The sequence below is a fragment of the Merops nubicus genome, unplaced genomic scaffold (genome assembly GCF_000691845.1).
Source record: "Merops nubicus isolate BGI_N331 unplaced genomic scaffold, ASM69184v1 scaffold40446, whole genome shotgun sequence".
NCBI classification, from domain to species: domain Eukaryota; kingdom Metazoa; phylum Chordata; class Aves; order Coraciiformes; family Meropidae; genus Merops; species Merops nubicus.
In genome coordinates, this window is record NW_008617875.1 from 1 (window position 1) to 21,446 (window position 21,446).

Here is a 21,446-nt window from a genome sequence, read left to right on the forward strand (position 1 = left end):
CTTGCATTTGGCCTTGTTGAACCTCGTATCCTCTCCTTGATACTGAAGGCAACTGGTTGTTTAGAGACAACATTCAAAATGCATAATATATTCTTTTGTAAGTACCCTCCCTGATCCTGAGCAATGGTTTTGTTGTAAATAATCTGAAATTTGCTCAGATCACTCAGCCCTGTTGTAGTCAAATTCTAATCGAAAGCTCTATGAAACTTGTGTGAGCCCCAAATCAAGCTAGCTTATAGTACCCATCTGCATGACAGCCTTATTGTACTACTGCATTCTGTCTTCATATTCCTTGTATTGTTTAGTCTTTTAGGTTAGGCAGTTAGAAGTCTAGAAGGAAAAGAGCTGTATGAATAATTTGTATATTACCTATATCTAAGTAGATACAGAATTGTGATGGACTCAAAATGAGTATAATATAGGTATACTATAGGAGTCCAGTTCTCAGTGAGCAGGTGGGTGCATTTCTGTTTGCACCATGCAGTACAAAACAGTTTTCACAACATTGTTTAACAGTGCACTGTTCCTGTTCAGCCTAGTCAATTCTGAGTTTTCAGATATTCTCCACTAGGCAGCAGTCAGTAGATCTTCAAAGCACAGCAAAGACAAAATGGAAAGTTCTAACAAAGCTGTGCTGTTTTTTCAGTATAGCTTCTAACTCAGAAGTTAGGCAGGAATCAAACTCAGTGTTCGATTATTACACATCATAGGCTTATATTGTAATTTAGACTGAGAATCTATATTACAAAGTGCATGAAAGCGTTATTCTTGCTGAATTTGTAGTAAACATGAGGTTCATAAAGTCTTTATATCCATAAAACATTTAGTTAATCAAAGTCAAACATGGATAAAAACAAGTTACTCTAATTTACAGACTCCCTTCATCTGGAAACAGCTGCTTAATGTTCTTCTTAAAAACACAGCTTGATTCTTTCGGTATTAACAAGCTATTATTGTGAGTTATATCCCTCTTTCAGTGCATAAATTCACTTAAAGTGAATGTAGAGAAGTTTATAAAATGCAAGCTTAATGTTGTTGTAACATATGTTGCAAGGTTTTTAACAGTGACAGTTTTGATGAAAGACATTTCTGCTTTGCTCTCGTAAATAAAGCTTTCTCCTTGCTTGCCCTGCTTTTTAATGTCTAAGAATCTGTGTCCCCTCTGAGTGCCTCAACAAACTCTAACAATATTCTAGGAGAAGTGTAATAGACTCTGGTTAGTGTTTTCAGCCTTAAACTCATTTATTCTGAAGAGAAGTCAAACAGATGTATCTCTAATTCTGAAATATCTTTGAGCTAACAAATTGTCAAGAACAGTATAGAAATCCTACTTGTTGAGTCTTAGTTATAACCAAGCGATTTACCAACAGCTAGTTGTATAGCCTTATTTGTGCTGCACTTCCTTTGGCTCTTTATTTGATTGCTAAAGAAGCAGCTGGATTTGGTTTGGTTTTATCTGTCAAATTGTTTTGATTGTTTTTTCAGACAAAATTTATGCAAACATTGTAATTACTTGAATCATTGTTTTGTGCCTTTTTTTTTTACCCCAAGAGAAAAAAATACATGCAATCTCTCCAAGATAAAACACATTTTAGTTTTCTCCTTTGGATAAAAATTCTATTTATACTATGATAGGTTAGAATTGCTAAAGTTCTATGTGTGGCCCAGTCTTAAATTGTGTTTGCCTAGCAACGTATAAAATATAAACCAAACCAGACATTCCATCTCCATCTGATGGCCTGAGAGCATCACAACCACAGGATGCAAAGAGGCTGTTTGGATTGTGAATGCAAGACACAGCACATGTCCTTGGAAGTTGTTTTCTCTGAATCTCTCGTGTTTATTTTACTTTCTGAAGCATCTCATGAAAAGATGAGCTGTAAGCCAAGTAATGGACTAAATGAAAGCATGTAGAGTATCTTCAAAGACTTGGCCTTTTCTGAGAATTTGTTTTTCTTCTCTTCTCCTGTTTCTGCAGATCAGTAACCAAGATGTACTTAGTAAGTTTACATCCAGTCAGCATTATGCCAAAGTTCTCTTTTCATGATTTGTGGTAGGGGTGGTGCCTTGTTTTACAATTTAAGGTGGTATTTGTCATGATACATAGAGCTGGAGAAAGTCGAATAGAAAGAAGTCTTCTATAGCAAATAATGTGAGAAAAAGTTCTTTGTAGACAATCAACAGTCACTTACAAGAAGTCAGGTTAATTTTTAAATTCAGAATCTGAAAGAACTGTTAATTTTCTCTTTTAAATGCAGAAAAAATATACTAGGAAATGTTTTGTATTCTTTTCATACATTTTTTTTTACTTTAATATGGTTATTTACATATTATTTAATGCCATTTCTAGGTTGACCGCCAGTCGCAGTTTATCCAGGGCTACCGTGTAATGTATCGACAAATGTCTGGCCTGCCTTCTCCAGCTGTGTGGCAGAATTTGGAGGTCAAAGTCCCAACTGAACGTAGTGCTGTCCTTGTCAACTTGAAAAAGGGGGTCACTTATGAAATTAAGGTTCGCCCTTATTTCAATGAATTCCAAGGAATGGACAGTGAATCCAAGTCTGCTCGTACCACAGAGGAAGGTAAGTAAAATGATCGGAAAAGCAACAGGCTTCCATACTAGCACTGGAGGAGAAACCAAGAGTGGTTATCATATCTATGTGTATACTCAGCTCTCTTTCTGCCATATGTTTGTTAGATATAGAAATGGTATTAGAATTCAATGTAATATTCAGTTTTGTGCTGTAAATATTCCATGAGAAAGCACTGCACCAGTCCTGTGCTCTTCTGGCTGATATGTCCTTCTAACGTACAAGTGGCTTTGGTTCTTTCAAAAAGTGTGCACTGCAGCCATTCTTTTAAAATACTTTGGTCTGCACTTTGAAAATACAATTAATAAATGAAACCTTTTAGAGATGAGTGTTTGATATTAAGCACGTCTTTCTGAACAGGTAATAATGTAGATAAAGAGTTTAGTTGGGAAATGGGGACTAGTGAAGGACAGATATTATTAATAGTCTGAAGGGGCTCCAGTCTCAAGGGCATGCCATTTTATTGTTTCTGTTAGCACACCATTTATGAAACTTCCCTATTTAGTCCTTTGGAGCGTTTCCTTAAGTACCTTTTCAGCCTCTGAGAAACACGCAGGATGCAGATGTAGGAGATGGTTCACGCTACTGAGATGAGCAAGCATTTATATCTATCACATGTGGCATGGTATAGAGTTTTATTAAAACATATGCACTCCAGTACAGTTTGTTTTTTTTTTTTTATGGAAAAGTAGAGGGAGTGAAATGAGATATAAGTAATGTTTATCTTTTTCTCCTAGAAATGTACAAGAAACATGTCTTTCTACTTAATACAACCTTTGCCTGGAGAATCTCTCCTTGTAAAAGCAGAAGGATGATCCTAGCAATGAGGGTTCATCTTCTCTCAGTTTCATTGATTTCTTTCAAAGCAAGGGAAAGAAATATTGGTGAACTTTCAAAATGCTTATATGGTTTTGATGGGTTTTGAGTGTACTCTTTCCTTCCTATTGAAGATGCATCTTAATACATACAGTAGTCTCCTGAGGTTTAATTTAATGCTGATTGCAAAGTACTTTTTAATTTTAAAATGCACTCACTTATTGCTCACTTTTCTCTTTGATTTCTTATGATTATTACCCAACAAGTAAGTAATCCTTGAAGATAGCATGGTTGGCTGTCGTACTTTATAGATGAGAAAATTCAGTGTCTTGCAACATTTAGAAGAGCACATAGGAAGGCATTGTTCAAGTGTGATTTAGAACTTGGCAATTCGTGGTTCCTATTTCTTTGTTCAGACTATAAAGCCTACATCAGCTGGTAAAGAATATCTTTGCAGCATTTAAAAAGAAAAAAGCTTTCTAGAGGTGAAATTGCTTTTCTAGAGTTAAAATGTAGGATTTTGACCTCTCACTAGCCGGTTTTCTTCTTCTCCAGTTTCAGTTGGTTTTGCTTGTTTATTTAGCTTGTCTAACTCTCTCTTGGTGAAAGTAAATGAAGAATTGCTGAAAAAGAGAGAGAATTTTGTACCTCCTGTCTACTTCTATGAAATACTTGAGGAATGACATTTTCTTTTATAAATCTCAGCTGCCAGCAGAGCCTGTCAGGTAATTTCCTACTTTAAAGGCCACTTCGTTCATGTGGAATAACTTCACATATAGTGAAGATTTAAAACATTTCTGTTGCTTACAGATATGTATAACTCACAGCCTAGGATCCACTTTGTAGATTAATATAACATTCAAGGAGTCTGTTTACAAGTATCTCTCTCAAAAAACCATAAAGCTGTAACACGTATGATCATCAGAGAAATGTCAGCCCCTGTAAATAATCATTCCTGTACCCTGGGTGATAGAATTAAGTACTTCAATGTGAAAATTAAGACATTTGGTAGATGCAATGCTATAGATATTTCCTTTAATTCCTCACATTATGTTTGTAATTATATTGATGTTCATGTATTTCAAAATAACATCAACTAAATGTTTAATGACAGTGGCTTGTTTCCCATCCAATGAGGAAAGATGGCAGTCTATTTAAAGTTATCCCACTTGCTGTGTTGCCTGTGATTCCATTTCGAAAATGAACTTTTTTAGGCTTGACTTTTAAAAAATGTCAGCTATGCTATTTTTAGAAAATAATTTGGAAGAGCGATAAGCACGTTGGAAGTTTTTTGCAAATTCAAAGCAAATAGCCCTGGTAAAGGCAAAATACAACCAAAAGGTAGTGGCAGGTTTCTGCTGGATTGAATTTTACATGCAGTGTTACTTCTGAGGCCTACCTCAAAAAATCAATTTTACTGCAGTTAGACTTTTCCTCTAGATCAGACATTTGTCACAGTTCAGTATCCATCCATCTCCTGCCTCTTTGGCCTTGTGAAAGTAACAAATGGAATTCTGTTTGGCTGCGTCTGGAAAAGATGAGCAGTGATTTGGGTTCTTTCATATCTGTAAGAAGAAGCTGAGCACTGGAATAATTGACCTGTCAAGAAGCAGGCAAGGTGTTCTCCACAAGCCAGCAGCAAGGGAAATGAGAAAGCAGTTTTTAAAATGTTATTTTTCAATGTGATCTATTTAATAACTTCAGCAGTGTCAGGTGAGTGGCTTAATTTATATCATGTTGCCAGCTTACAGAGTGATATTATCAGAAAGGAAGCAGAACTGTTATGTACATATATGTGTACACACTTAGGAAAAGGAGGTACATAAAATATTTTATTGTATAGTTTTCACTATTTCTTTCCAACTTGCTCTAGAGATAGATGATTTTTTTTCAATTACATGCACAGTTTTAAATCTCTTTTGGAGTTATATTTATTCTGCATATTGTGTGTGCCCACAAAAATATAACAGTTGGTAATGGAAGTCTGTTTAGTTTTTATCAGCTGCTGTCTGTCAATTCCTTCTTGCCTTAGTGCAGCTCTTAAAATGATGCTTTCAGCTGTATTCATCAGCTGCAATTTTAATTTTGCTTCAAACTTACCATATAGCCTCAAAAAAAAAAAATCCCAGCACACACTGGTAGAGTATTAACTAGAATATTTATGCAGTTCAAATGCATAGACAAATGAAATGTTTTACTTTAAATGTTAGAGTACAATATTCACTTACATTTCTTTAGGATTTACTCGCTCATCTCTCTCTCTCTGTCTCTGTGTATATAAGACATTTTATTTCTGAATGCCCTTTGTGTTTGTAGATGAAAGTAAATACATTTCAGCAAGTTTTTCCATTGTACTTAAAACCAAAACTGAGTTATATAGTGTCAAGCTTTGCTAATTTTACTATTCATGAAAAATGTCGTTCTAGTGAATGTCGCACACATAACTTTATTCATGGTTCTGTTGTTACTGAATAACTTGAAGACTTTTAAAATACTAAATTTTAAAATGCTAATTTTTTTATTGCGTGGCACATTATTTCCTTTGCCATAAAATACACAATGCAACTCTTAACTTCACCTATTTTACATGTAACACAATTGCAAGGAGTAGCCCAAGGCCACCTTTCCGTGCTTCGCTTGAGCTGGCTAAGAGACAAATTGTGCACAAAACAGTTCCTTTTCTCCCTTCCAGTGCGCTGTTTCTCTGCATCATCCAAGGTCACAAGGACTCTCCCAAGCACTGCTTGCTTTCCAGTTAAACTAGGATCTGAAAATATAGTTATCAAAATGTGCAGCCTCACAGGACAGTAATACATATGTCATTTTTCATCTTTTTTTTTTTTTTTTCCTGATGTAATGTTGTATGGTCTCTTATCCTCTCCTCTGATACCCTGGTTTTAAGTTTTGTGATTCCTGCAACAGGCTACTCCAACTCTTGAGAGTTATCAGGGTAAGGATTTGAGCTCAGCTCCCTGAGCCTTGCCAGGTCAAATTCTGAGGAGCATGCATAGCCAGTCTCAAAGAGGCCAGAGGGACCAATAAGGAAACCTGAATTGACTGAAGAGACTTGAATATTCCTGATGTCTGTGTCTGTGTCTAGTTGTGTTAAGTCTGCCAGACTTTAACACAAAAATGCCAGTGGCTCTTTGCTTTTCCGAGAAGCATGGTCCAAGTTTATTCATGCATCCAGGGATATCTGTTAAGGATGAGACTAGAGTCCTGTTGCCAGACAGCTTAGCAGTGAAGGAGTCCTCTCTGGATAGGAATGCTCTAGACCATGGGACTAGAGTCAAGGAGCTGTGACACTATGAAAGAAGCCCAAAAACAGAGGTCTATCTAGATTTGAAACTGGGACAGCTTGAGTGATAAATATTTTAGATTCTGGTACGAGGTCTGCTGTAAGTCTTCAAAATCAGGTTCCATAATTCATATTAGATATTTTAAGATCATATTAAAGACAATGACAAACACATGGAAGAAGAAAATCGGTAAGGAGTTATTAAACACAAAGACAAAATGTCTAAGTAACTGGCTTCTGTGAACTGGAAGTTGTCCTGGAGCGATATCACTGTATACTTGCTTTATTAGTTCCTACTTCCCTATTCTCTTTCTATTAGTTTTGTTAAAGACTGGATAGATGGACTGGGATAAATTGATTAGATGGATCCTAGGACCAGTAAAGTGCAGCTGGTATCAGTACTTTTTTCCCCAGGGACTATACCTTATTACAATACGCTTAACTTTGGTGACTTAGGTTGCCACTGTGATGGAGTTTCAACACTTGCCTAGAAGTAAGGGGTGGGGGGTGCTCAAGAAGTTTCAGTGGCTGAGGAGGGACAGAGGCCACAGCCCTCTGCCATGGCAGCTATAGCTGTGGTGGGAGAGCTCCCACGTGGAGATGCAGCAGATGCTTACAGAGGGGACTCTTCCCCAGCAGAACTGCCACTTCCCAAATGCGTCCTGAGCCAACAAAACCCCCCTGATGCTGGTGTAGCTGCAAGAGGGGCTTTACCAGCATAGCTGTCATGGCTAACAGCTATGATTTTTCTCCTTTTTTCACATTTCTACCCAACGTAGCAGGGCTGGAGAGCAATCATCTTGTAGATGTGGCCTTGATACACAGGGGGCAGCCAAACAGCTGCGAATGGTTGAACTGAACAAGGCTCTGAAGAGAAAGCAATTTGCCTAGGGAAAAGAGGCCATAAGTATACACCTGAGCTAATTTAGCACCTCCCCTGTTCGCTGACATTTAATGGAAAACCCCAAACACTTTAAACCCTTTTCTATCTAGGAGTTGCAAGGTTTTATATTTAAACCTAATGTTAATGTCTTCCTGGAGAGCAAATAGGAAACAAAGAGAGAACCTTCAATGTCTGCTGCTCATATGATTATTGGACCATGTGGGGAAAGAGAAATCAAAACACTTTTCAGGCCAGGTGAAGCAGCCTCACATTGTGACTTATTTGATATATCCATAGCTATCCATACATATTATGGAAAACAAATACAAGCATGAGAATAATTCCAATGCAAACTTAAGAAATGCTAAATATAAATAAATGAGGAGTGATGCGTATTGATTCTCCATTGCCACAAATTCCACATTGTCATTCAGTGCTGTGCTTCTCTTCAGAAAGGCATTTTTCAAAATTGTCAGAGCCTAACAAAATGTGCATACCTAGGTCTGCAGGGAGTGTGAGCCTTGTATGCTGTCTGCTTGCTCTTACACTGTTTCAGCAAAATTCATGCTCTAGCAAATGGATTAATGTCTTTTTTTCTGTTTGTTCCCTCTCTTTGGTGTAGCTCCAAGTGCTCCTCCTCAGTCTGTTACTGTACTGACAGTTGGAAATCACAACAGCACAAGCATCAGCATCTCCTGGGATCCTCCCCCTCCAGATCACCAAAATGGAGTCATCCAGGAGTATAAGGTAGAAATGATGTCTAGTAGGAGGGTTGAGTGTTCAAGGAAACAGCCTGCTTGAATTACAGAACAATAGCTCTGTTTATGGATTTAGATTCTGACAGCATTTACAGCTGCCCATATAATTATATGGAGAAAGAGGAATGCTTATGTTTTGGTTTGGGTTTTGTTTTTTATTTAAAGCATTACTACTGTTATATTAAAGCAAAAATACCATAAGCTAGATCTGGAAGGGAGCTGTAATTGCCAGCTCATTTGCAGTGCTTCATTTTCTTTTCTCTGCTGTGGAATGAGAAGCAGCATTTTTTTTGTAATGGGTTTCTGCACTCTCAAGATAGGCAGTGAAGTCACTGTCTTAAGAGTGCCGTCAGTCTGGCAGAAAAGCTGGCAGGAAAGATACTTGTTTCCCCTTCAAAAATGCTAATCCAAACACTTCAAGGTCAAAGTCAAGGCCTGTGGCTCTGGGAGAATACAAGACTTCTTCTGAGGACTCTCTCTGTCAAGATTCACAACTTAAAGTGCTAGGTTGTCTGCTCTGATGAACAGGTTGCACACCACTACTATATACAAGGTTTGTTATATGAGAGTTGTCTGCATTGGTTGTGTTTTCTCCTTCTTTGTTGCAATTATGGCTCAAAATATCTGCTCCTTATGTATCATCTTTTTTTGGTTTGTAGCGTCTAATTCCCCACTAAGCTCACTTTTACAAATGGATATTTTCACAACACAGGAAAACTACAGCGCGTTATTGAGGTAGAGGACTATGGAGAAGATGATTGGGCAATGTTCAGCATTGTCACAGGCTTATAACCAGGGAACCAAATGTTCATTAAAAAACTTTGCTGTGGCTTGATTGTATACCTATTGTGAAATTTTAATTGAATTAGGGCAGGGCAGATTTCTTGACAGTCCCACAAAGGGTGGAAGTGATGGATGAAGCTTATTTCACACAAAAATATGTAATTTTTTTTTCCCTGCTGTGTCTTGGGGGAACACAACATCAAGAAGGGAGAAAGCGCCTGACTTTTAAGTGAACTAATGGTTCAACCTCTTCCATCTTTTTTCTTGGTCAGAGGGATGCAGTAAATGCTCACAATATTTATGTTTAGCATAGCACTTCTTTTGTTTTGCTTTTAGTCAATATCAAGATTTATTAATCCCAGTGTTTTATTGATCTCTTTTTCATATCAATTAATAATTATCTTTTGGCTTAATTAATCTTGATACTGACTCCAGTATAAGTCAATACTAACCATCAAGGGATTATAGGCAGATAAGCAAAGCACACTCCTAAACCACAAAATACGTAGATATGAAACAAAGTGGGCTGCTGGTTAATAAAAGCCATGTTCCAGGTGAGTGCTCAGACCTCTGGGCTGTTTATAAAAACAGCTGGAGTCACTACCTATTGCCTCCCTTCTGTGTTAGGTTAGATTAGGTGGCTGCCTGGTTAGTGAGCTGGCTACAGCGCATGTAGTGCGAAGAGTCTAATACTTCCTTGAGTATAGAGTGACTGCTGAGGTTTCACAGTACATTTTCTAACAAATTGAATGTAGATATGTTGATTATACTTCAAGCATCAGAGTGCCTGTAAATTAATTTAGAAATTAAATGCCTTTAATTAGGGGAATCTCATAGCTGCTGTAACCTAAGACCAGGGCAGACAAGGAATGAAAGAATGAATGCAATGGTTTCTCACCCTAATGCATTCTGGCCTGCAGATAAGATCTACTTGATCTTAGAACAAGGGCTTCTTTTGCCCTCCAAATCTTCCTCAGTGTTTCACAGAAGAAAGATATAGTAAAATAAAACACTGAGCAGGGTCAAAAATAATGGTAAAGAGAGCATTGCTGTTGCTTAGACACATCAGGTAGTTGTTAATAGTGGTTCCACCAATAGCGATTTCTTCTGTTATGTATTGTACATATTGTAATGATGTAATCTTTATCCATTGATTTCCTTGAGTGGTAGTAAATGCTCTCTTGGATAATATAGGAGCAATACATGCAGATAACATTAACTGAAGAATTAACTGAGAATCCTTAAACAGTCTTAGTTTTGAGACTTCTTGGTAAAAGCTTACAGAAAAATGCAAGATAAATAGCATTCTGAAACCATGGATCATTCTCATTACAAAATGCCAATTGTTATTATAGAGTGTTTTTTCAGTTTAATTAGAGATTAATTGAATCAGGAACTGATATCTGGATTCCTAAACAATGTAGGTAATCACAAAAGCATCAGTAAAAAGTGAGTTTGTATTGTTTATTCCATTTCAGAAATTTCACATATCCCTGTTGTGCAGTGAAAGGAAGCTGAAAAGGAGTTTGAAAATTCTTTCTCTTTTAGTACTTTGAGAAGTGCTGTGCTTGTGTTATTTTGTGTCCTTTTGGTATTCAGTGGGAAATCAAGAATGTGGGAATTTTAAGAAAGGTTTGGTGACGATCATATTACTGAACAGGATTTCAATTAATGTATAACACCTCTTTTTTACTTGGATGATTCTGGTCTGTGCTTTGGTGAACTGTAACCACACTCTGTGGAGAGCCAGAGACCAGAGAGGTATCTGCAAGCAGCCTTTGCGACTGTCTTGGTCCTGGGCTAATCTGGGATAATTTGCTGAGCTAAATCATCCCAATTCCAGCTACTCCTGGACAGTAACATTGTTAAGTAATCCAAAATAGGTGATTGTCATGTACTACCTAGATATGTCATATCCATGCACAATTGTTTATGAGTATGAAGAATTTCGTATTTTTTAACATGTCAACTTTTGTCCCAGATCTGGTGCCTTGGTAATGAGACCCGATTTCATATCAACAAAACAGTAGATGCAGCCATTCGGTCTGTAGTAATAGGTGGCCTATATCCAGGGATCCAGTACCGTGTGGAAGTTGCTGCAAGTACCAGTGCAGGTGTGGGAGTCAAAAGTGAGCCACAACCCATAATAATTGGTAAGTGATTGTGTATTTTGTTGTTTGGTTTTGCCTGGTTTGACTTTCAGATGTGTTTTCGTAAATCACTTCTGGAAGCATAAAAATCCATGGAGCAAAGGACGAGATTTGGGTAGAGCTACTTAGTTTTTAACATCCCACTGCATGCTGATGTTTATTATCTCTTTGTACATAGTTCTTGCAGCCAGTGGAGGCAAATACGTTCCCAAGACATATGAGAATATGCAGATTATCTGGTGAAACTGATTTGATATTTTTTAAAATTAATTTACCATTTCTGCAGGTCAACACATTTATAGAACTAACAGCTTGTGCTCCCTTTTCCTTCTGTTCAGATGACTGTAATACTACCTCACTTAGACCATTGGTGCCCTAAACACTATTTACAGTTGATCATCTGAGCATTTTGTAATCAGTGTTTCTCAGGTATCATAACCAGACAAGCTTCCTCTGCCAAAGAATAAGTGGCCTCTAGTCCAAACTGAGACCAGAGGTAGTATTATCATCCTTGCCATTGAAATGACTGTTTCTTTACATTCCATGCTGAATTAATTTCCTGACCTGAGGGAAACAGAATCTTTTTCTTCTGAAATTCTTCTCAAGTACAAAATAAAAAGGCAGGAGCAATAAGGGAAGGGCAGGAATAGAAGTAACCATATTTATCAAAACTGAATTGAGCTGTGCAGAGCAGCACTTCTTTTGACTGCATAACACAGTTGCTTTTGTCTGCATGATCTAATTTAGTTATTACTTAAATGGGCTTTTATTTGTTTGTGTCGTCTGTTGTTATTAAATCTTTTCTTTCTAGTAAATATTGTCAACACAATGTCCCAAATATGGACTACCCTCTTATGTGTAGACCTTTAGAAAAGGCTGTGCCCTACGTGTGTCTTAAATGCTTAGTGATATTCAGGTTCCTTGTGCATCAAAACAGAAATCAGGATACTTCAGCTTTGACTATATTGGCACTGGAGAAGGAAATATAAGAGTGAAGGTGAAGGTAGCACTGTTTTCAGAAAAAGGCAGGCACAGAAATACCAAAGAAAAGTGGGGAAAAAAGTATTCCAGAAATGAAAGCAGGAAATTGAATTTTGAAAATGCAAGAAACTTGTCATCTAATAGGTCTGAATTTTGGATTCATCATCTCACAAGACTTTGTGAGATGTGTCTGTCATTGCATTTGCTTTTGTCATGGTTCAACCCCAGCCAGCAACCGAGCACCACAAAGCCGCTCACTCACACCTCCTCTTCCACCTAACCACCATGGGAAGGGAAGGAGATTTGGGAGAAAAAGGTAAAACCCTATGGGCTGAGACAATGACACGTTAACAGATAAACACAAAGAGAAAAGAAACAACAGTAATAACAATAATACTAATGAAATAATACATAAAATGCGTGGTATACAACATGACTGCTCACTGCCCCAGCTGCCACTCGCCCTAGCCCTTGGCTGTAGGGCACTCAAATCATGCACCTTTCCCCCAACTGCCTTCCCCCTTATAAACTGGGCATGACATCAGTATGGTATCAAATATCTCATTGGCTGGTTCAGTTCAGCATGCTGGCTGTGGCCCCTCCCAGCTTCTTGTGAAAATTAACCCTAACCTAGCTGAGCCCAGGATAGCTTTCATAGAATCATAGAATCATAGGGGTTGGAAGGGACCTCGAAAGATCATCTAGTCCAACCCCCCTGCCAGAGCAGGGTCACCTAGAGTACATCACACAGGAAGGCGTCCAGGTGGGTTTTGAATGTCTCCAGTGAAGGAGACTCCACAACCTCTCTGGGCAGCCTGTTCCAGTGCTCCGTCACCCTCACAGTAAAAAAATTTTTCCTGATATTCACCTTGAACCTCCTATGCTCCAATTTGCACCCATTACCCCGTGTCCTATCACAGGTCATCACTGAAAAAAGCTTAATTCCATCTTCCTGACACTCACCCTTTACATATTTGTAAACATTGATGAGATCACCCCTCAGTCTCCTTTTCTCCAGGCTAAAGAGACCCAGCTCCCTCAGCCTTTCCTCCTAAGGGAGATGCTCCACTCCCCTAATCATCTTTGTAGCCCTACGCTGGACTCTCTCCAGCAGCTCCCTGTCCTTCTTGAACTGAGGGGCCCAGAACTGGACACAATATTCCAGATGGGGCCTCACCAATGCAGAATAGAGGGGGAGGAGAACCTCTCTTGACTGACTAACCACACCCTTTCTAATGCACCCCAGGATGCCATTGGCCTTCTTGGCCACTAGGGCACATTGCTGGCTCATGGTCATCCTGTTGTCTACCAGGACCCCCAGGTCCCTTTCCCCTGCACTGCTCTCCAGCAGGTCTGCCTTGAGCAGGACTTCTTTTTCTTACTCTGCTAGGTTGTCCATTTAGCTAGACACTAAACACACTGAGCTTGTTCCAGCAAAACACTTGGGTAAGCTGCATTTTAAGCATGTGAGTAGCCTTGTGTGTTGTTTGTTAAACTTGCACCAAAGTGATTTGCTGGATGATTCCCAGAATGCTCAGCCCCACATCTGGGTACAGCCCTTCATCCTGACTTTTTCCCTACAAATAATGACTAGTATAACCAAAAGTTAAATATAGAGAGATCTGTATTGTTGCAGGAAGGAGGAAAGGGATCTTATGATACAAATTAAGTACAAAAGACAAAAGGTGTTTGGCATTTAGAGACTTAATTATCATTAAATTTGCAATGATACTTATTTGTTCCTTGAATGATCCCAGAATAGCTGCTCCAACAAGTTTGTCTGGTGGCTTCTTTGCACATTTAAGTGTCCTTTGCATGAAAAGTAAATGATAGTCTTCTATGTTGGGGCTGTGTTTCTGTTCTCATTTCTGCTTTTCCTTTTGTGAGCCCAAAGCTGGATGTGGTTATTACTAGTATGGTCTGTATCACTCCTTTCTTTAGGTCCCATTTTTCTGTTGCTTATGAATTGCTGGCAGTTATTTGTCAGACTATAAATTTCCTTGATAAGGTAACAGTGTTTAAGTGATACCATTTCTGGTAAATTTGAGTCAGTACCACTCGATGTTTCTTGACTGAGAATCAACAACATAAAATAAGAAAATAAGTTTTTTAGGTAATTAAAAAAAATAATTACATGTATTAAAAATGAGCTAATGAATAAACCTAAAAACATCATTATGAGTGGGAAAACATTACTGAGTGACTGCATTATAATGAGTCCTATATGGTCTGGTGCTTAGCTATTCTATTTAGCAGCTTGCAAACAGAATGAGCAACTACAGAAATGCTGAATTATGCAGAGAGAAGGTCACTGATGCAGAAGATTTAAGCTGTGTCAGTAAACACTATGACTTTAATTTTCATGAAATACAGAGTCCAGTGCATAAAAAGAAAGATGTTGTTCTTAGATATAGGCTTTGTTCTTCCAAGAATAAGGTTTGTTCTGAAAATAACTAATTTTCATAATGGATAATCAACTACTGACTTCACAGAGCGATTCTAGATAACAGACCCATGACAATCCAGAAAATAAAACCAGGAGAATGTGGAGCAGTAGGAAGTATGTTATCTCTTTAGTTAGAGAACGTGTTACTGTTACAGGAATCCTGTGTTTATACTTAAAGCAGGACATTGATAGATTTTATGGAAAACTCAAAGAGAATCAAGAATAAAATTTTTATGTTTGCTATTGATGTGCTAAAAAATTTCACTTGAAAAAACAGAAATAAAATTGGAACTAACAGGGATGTTGGTTAATGATATGGCTATTATTTCTCTTCATCATTTGGCCTGTTCACTCTTACATTCCATCATTGGCATAATAATATGAGGAACAGCTGCAAACTTTCACGGTAATAGGTACAATTGAATCTGATGTGTCTAATTAATTTTTGGTCCAACAAATTAGTTTTGTTCTTCATTACTCTCCAATGGGAGGAAGACATTATATTTCATTATGTTTTTGTCTTCAGGAACAATGGAGCGTTACAGGTCGCACACTTCCCTTGTCTATGCTCTAATTAGTTGAACTGACAGCATTGTTATAGAAACACCTGCAGTATATGAAATAGCACACTGGTACCTGGGATGACATATTTATTACTTCTGCTTAAATATCATATAAAGAAATACAAAATTAATGCTGTTTGTTTTCCCAGACCTCAACAATTATATTAATTTTATCAAACGTCGGTGGGCAACATTCATCCATATCCATTTATTTTGCAGTCATCAAATTCACTAAACATATGTTATTTTGACATATAAATTAATTATTACTTTTGCAGTTGTAATTGCTAGGCACTGAAGGGTAAGAGCAGACAGCCAGACTGAAAACTTTAGAAGGCAATTTGGAGACAGATTGTACCTTCCCCTAGAAGAGAGGGAGAGCATTAAAGTCCACGGAAAGCTCTCCCCAGGCTCTCTGCAGTTTGCTCTCGCATCCTCCATTCTCAAAAGACTGTTTTCTGACCTTAAGGAAAAGAAAAGGGGATCTCCAGACTTTTTTGGAGGCTTTAGCAGGAAGCAGTTTTTCTTTTCTTGAGATCAAGAGCATCCACTCCTGAGGCTAGTGTCCCTGAAGCACTTCCCTCCATGGCAGCACGGCTGCCTCCAAAGCAGCACTGACATTACCTGTTTCCTCACCGTCCCGCTGCTTTTACCTCTCCTCCAAAGGGCACAGAAATTAACTGAAAGTTAATGGCAATTAGAGCAACATCAACTCCCATGCTGATTTCTACTAGAAAATCAATTGTGTGCCTGGAAGAACATGCCGTAGAGTGCCTCTTTCTATTAGTTTTACCTTCAGCACTGGAGTGCACCTATAGATTGGTTCCATGGACATAAAAAAAGGGGAAAATCCAATAAAGGAGCCACTGCTGCCTCCTTTCTTTTCCTTACCTCAGGTGCTTACTGAGTTTTATTCTCGCTTACTGCATTAGGACTGGAAACCATGGGGCCTTTGGCAGTGGCAAGACAAAATAGGAAAGTGTGGGAAAGGACAGCTGCAGCTACCAGGCTCTGATGTTCCTATAGCTTACCAGCACGGCCAGTGTAGACTGGTACATGATACCAGTACCGGTGTACTGCCTCTTTATACATTAGCAGGTGTGTCTGTCAGCATCCTTCTGTGGGACCTGTTTGCTTTGCGGGAAGCCTGTTTTGCTTCTCCCACAGAACTACTGAAAGCAAGCCAAGCTCCAGCGCAGCTTCAGCAGTCTGTGTGCAGAAGCAGAAGGTCATCATTACTAACCATTGACATGGTGCTGGAAGAGAGGCAGCGTAACGAAATGGCCGCGGTCGCCAGCAGCGTGGCAGCGACGTGACACGGCACATCGCCTTTCTGCCCCAGCCGCCCCCTCCAGCCCCAAGCGCAGCCTGCGGCCTGGCGCTCCCTCCCGGCCGGAGCAAGGAAGGCACGCTTAGCCCCACGGGCCCTCTAGGGGGGATCCTCGTCTGGAGCTTGACTGCTGTAAACGCCGTGCCTTCAGCAAAGAGGTGTCCGTGGAGATACCACAGGAGGAGTCAGACTCCTCGCATCTGCTTTAGCCAACAGCCTTGTTTGTTTGCTTCAGGCCGAAGCGGGTGTGCTGACACGGGCTGTTCTGTTGAAAGAGGGGAGCGGTAAATTTAACCGTTGCTGAACATAGAAGAGGAATACATACATTTTCACAGCAAGGCATAACGCTGCAATGCTTCTAATAATTTCCTCTGAATTTCAATGGTTTATTGCCATATTCTATTACCATTATGTGTTTGATAGACTCACAATTGAGAATCATAGTATTTGCGTCTTTTTTGTTTCAGTAGAGTAGCTGCTCTTTCAGCTCTTCAGCATGCGTACAGGCATTTGGTAATACTGCAAAAACAGTCCAAGGATTGAGCTATATAAATGTTTTTACTGGAAATGATGGATAATTCTTTCACCAATTTCAAAACTGCAGATGTGGGCAGTTTACATCAAACATAGATATAATCAATATTCATAGTTTTTGCAGAAAAAATGTGTTCTGCATTTCCTAATTTTAAAACTAACTAGTTTTGACAAGGGAAGTTTTGAAGTAGAAAAGTGATGGCCCTAGAACTATATGCTTTAGCATTTCTTGAATTTCCATTCATATTTTTTGTAAGCATTTGTTTCAGGGATTTCTTTTCAAGCCAGGTAGCAAGCTTTTCCTTTTCGAAAAGTTCTCGTTTAGAGAAAGAGGTGGAAAAAAACAATGACAGCATCTACTGAAATTTACAGTTTTCTAATGTAATATGCACAATTTAATGTCCTATACAGTATTTTTTGACACATATCACTTTAACTGGTATTCCACATAATATTTATATCTTACAAGTTGGTGTTGAGAATTTTTCATGCCTGTTCTAGGTGAAAAAAAATAACATCTGTTGCTGCGGTTGTTTAGAGCTTACAGTTAACTATGTGATTTTCTGCTTTGTGACAAAGCTGGTGCACTTAGGATTTGTGTGGATTGTTTTCCCTATTAAAGAATTGCTGGAAAGTGCATCTTTGCCCCAGCTGAATAATGTATTTTATTTTTTATTTTAAATTTGGAAACTCTAGCATGCAACAAAAACAAATGAGTTAAGATTTTTTTGGCATGCTGACAACAATGAGAGAAGGAACCGTCTTTTGATGTTGTAGAATACTTTGTGTTTGGATTTCTTATTTTAACAAAACTGTTTATTGATTGCTTGATTTTTTTTTCCTATTGGTTTCCTATATCCGTTTTCTCATCATTGTATTCTGTCTATAATTATGCTAAAAAAAACCCGAAAACAATATGTATATGGTCTAAAAAAAAAATCTCTAGACTGTCCGCTGTTAGATTAACTGTCAGAGTGCTATAGAGCTATTGTTTCAAACATACATTTGCAAAATCACAATGGATTATGGGTTTATTTTCTAGAAACAGTAGATTTCAGGTGTACCTTGTTACTCATTAGAACTCTTCTACTGTGGATAATTCATTTGAGGCACACTACTGATGGGTTTTAATTTTCATTTGTGCTTACTTCTGGTTTTGTATTACAAAATCCTTAATAGCAACGTTCTGTTTCATTTTTTTTTTGTGCAGGAGGTCGTAACGAAGTTGTCATCACTGAAAATAACAACAGCATAACTGAGCAAATCACTGATGTTGTCAAACAGCCTGCCTTTATAGCTGGCATCGGTGGTGCGTGTTGGGTAATTCTGATGGGTTTCAGCATCTGGCTTTACTGGCGCAGAAAGAAGAGGAAGGGGCTCAGCAATTATGCTGGTAAGAACAGTAACTATTTATTACTGTCTCATCAGGTTCTAACATGAAGAGAACAGGTGCTCTTAAACCTACTTAAAAAACATGTTGAACTTACAGCAAAGGTGGCCTGGGTGAATTTTGTATGCTTGTTTTAAATGTGTGCTGTGAAAATGCTAGTGTATGAGAAGCTTTAAATGCATTGCTTAGTACCACATTTCATCATTATCATAAGACAGTCTTTATTTTCACATCTCCAGCACATCTAGCATAAAAAAAGTACAAACATGATTAACTGTACTTCTTACTCCTTGCTCAGAAGGCACTCTGTTAGTGGTTAGGCTCCATTTATGTGCCCAAATGTGAATTAAGCCAGACACTTACAGTAAGGTTAAAAAGCATATTTGGTCTTCACCTCTTTCATTCTCATGCATTTCCATGTCTTTGAAGCAATGTGCATGGGAAATGAACAGACGTACTTAATCAGGGACTCCATACCTACAGCTGGAGGAGAAGAGAGTGGTGTATTATACAGAGAAGTGTGGTCAAAGTTTACCTATAGCAAAAGCCATAATAAGTTTTGTCTTGGAGGTAGAACACCTTGGAATGCCCTCACAGTGTGAGCCCTCTCGCACCAAGTGTGTTGCTTCAGTTACAAATTAGTTTTTGAAAACTACTTTTAGAAAAATGAACATGTTTGCCATATGAAAATATTTTCTTCTTCCCCCAACCTGTTTGTATTATGCCTTATTCTGTGCTTCAGGATTCTTACGGAATTTTAGGAAATCAGGTGAATTACCTTCAAATGGGTCGCTCTGAAGCCTAATACACAAAAATAAAGCTGTTCTTTAAATATCGGGGTAGGTTCTCTTGTAATGCTTATTAATATTTAAGAAGATAAAGCATTGCTTTTTTGAATAAGATCTGCACAGTTGAGGGCCCAGCAAATTTAATGTTGATATTATACCACACTAAAGTTACACTAGTAATCTTCTATTTACAAGTCATCACATGCAAACCCGAGGACGGAGGTTCAAGTGGCTGAGCATCTCTAACAACTTGCCAAAACTCAACATTCATTCCCTGCTTGCAGCCAAACAGATCTATGCCTCCTCACCTTGGCATTAGCCATCATCAGACTTTTCAATGTCTTCACTGAGTTCACGAAACTGGAAGGAAACTATTCTATGTTGGTTTTCAGTCCTTTCTGCTGGACTAGTTTTCCAGTGGCTTAGTGAAAATAAGGTAGCCCAAGAAGAAATCTGACAAGCAGTGGAAACAGTGGGAGGAGAAACCTTTTCAGTGGCTCTTGAACTGACTCACTTTCTGTGGAACCTCACCTTGTGTTACCATGTGGCCTGTATCATTCATATGTTATGCTTTTTGCCAAGATTTTTTTTTTTTCCTCTCCTTTAACTGCAATGACTTGCACTCTCTGAGAGGTGGGGTGGTGTTATTTGAGAAACTAATGTATATCACACACCTACATGTGTGTTTATATGAAAAGCAGCCAGATCCTCCAATGTTTTGCATTAAGAGACAGCTATACTGTTATTCCTCTTAGGAAACAGTCCTATACATAAATCTGGGACAACAGCTCAGACTCTTTTTTAAAAAAAGTAGAATTATTAATCCTGTATATGAGTTGGCATGTTGAGAGCAGGTTTTGAGAGCCAAGTCTTTTATACCTTAAAATGCATAACTGTAGGTGATTACAGTAGTCACTATAAACAATAACTGTTATTATAATAACCACAACTCATTCCTGCTCATAATGTTTGCTGCATCTAAGTGTGATGTGAACATTGTGTCATGTAACAGAATTCCCATCATCAGAATTACGAAATAGTGTATGCTTTCAGCAAGCAGAGTTCATAACAGATCACGCTTCAAAATTCATCCTATTGTTTAGAATTTGGAGAACAGCATGTCCACACAGAAAGTCTTCAGATGTGACTGTCAAAATTCACTCCTCACCTTTCCAACCATCATTTCTCACTGGCTGCTGGCTGGTTATTGCTTTAAGCTCAACTGTTATGTCCTGCTTATGATATTCAACCACAACTGAGTAACTTTCAGAGGAAACTCGTGCCCTGCAATTAGCACCAATTATCAGGGTGTGTAACTCACAATGTGTTTGCTTTCTTGTTTTGCAGTTCAGTCCTTCACCTTCACCCCTGCAGGTACTGTCCATTAGTCTGTCTCTTACCTCACCAACATGTCATTGCAAACATTAGCTATCTAAGTGTTAATGAACGTGTGAGATATACAGAGCTAAAACCAAATACAGGGAGAAATATTTCTGCTGCCTATCAGTCATAAAAATGTAGCATCCATTCTCCTAGTGATTCCAGGGGAACATAAAATCCACCATCATTAATGTCTCTGTCATTATAATTCTGCCTACTTCTTATTCGTCTAACTCCTCAAAAGAATGCAGTTTTGAAAGTAATTTGCAGGACAAGATACTTGAACTAACAACATAAACAGGAACTAGTCATCTATAACTGAATTTTTATTTAAAGTTCACCTAAAGTATCGCAAACATTTTTAAAAATTTAACTGGAGAAATTGGACTATCTTCCACTTTAGCTGTTAATTGCATTTATGTTGGCCTTACCATGCAGTGTTCAGATCTTCAAGCAATCTAGTGATTAACCTGTGTACACGTTGCCTTTACAGTGTTTTTGAAATCAAAGCATTGGCTTTTTTTTTTCTGCTTACCCAACTCAAAGCTAATATCTTAGGTTTTGTATCTTTGATAAACATAGCATGTGGTAGAACATTATTGTAACCATGATTAAAAAGATATGTGAAGAATAAATGAAGTGTGGCTGAAACAGCAGGTTGCAAACAGCTTAGCCAACATATGGATAGCCAAGGAAAATAAAGTATACAATTAATAGTAATAATTAATACGAATAATTAGCTTCTGCTCTCATAC

General features: G+C 38.2%; 1 protein-coding gene across 1 annotated transcript in view; it reads left to right on the forward strand.

The window, feature by feature from the left end:
• Positions 1 to 2,350: 2,350 nt before the first annotated feature.
• The window catches only part of LOC103775798 (roundabout homolog 2-like), a gene marked incomplete at its 5' end in the record, with an annotated part of 83,489 nt that continues 64,393 nt past the window's right edge, over positions 2,351 to 21,446 (forward strand). Inside the window, 4 exons of the mRNA XM_008943271.1 lie at positions 2,351 to 2,582; positions 8,211 to 8,335; positions 11,111 to 11,282; positions 18,344 to 18,526. Coding sequence (XP_008941519.1) covers positions 2,351 to 2,582; positions 8,211 to 8,335; positions 11,111 to 11,282; positions 18,344 to 18,526 — 712 coding nt within the window. The remainder of the gene's footprint in view (positions 2,583 to 8,210; positions 8,336 to 11,110; positions 11,283 to 18,343; positions 18,527 to 21,446) is intronic.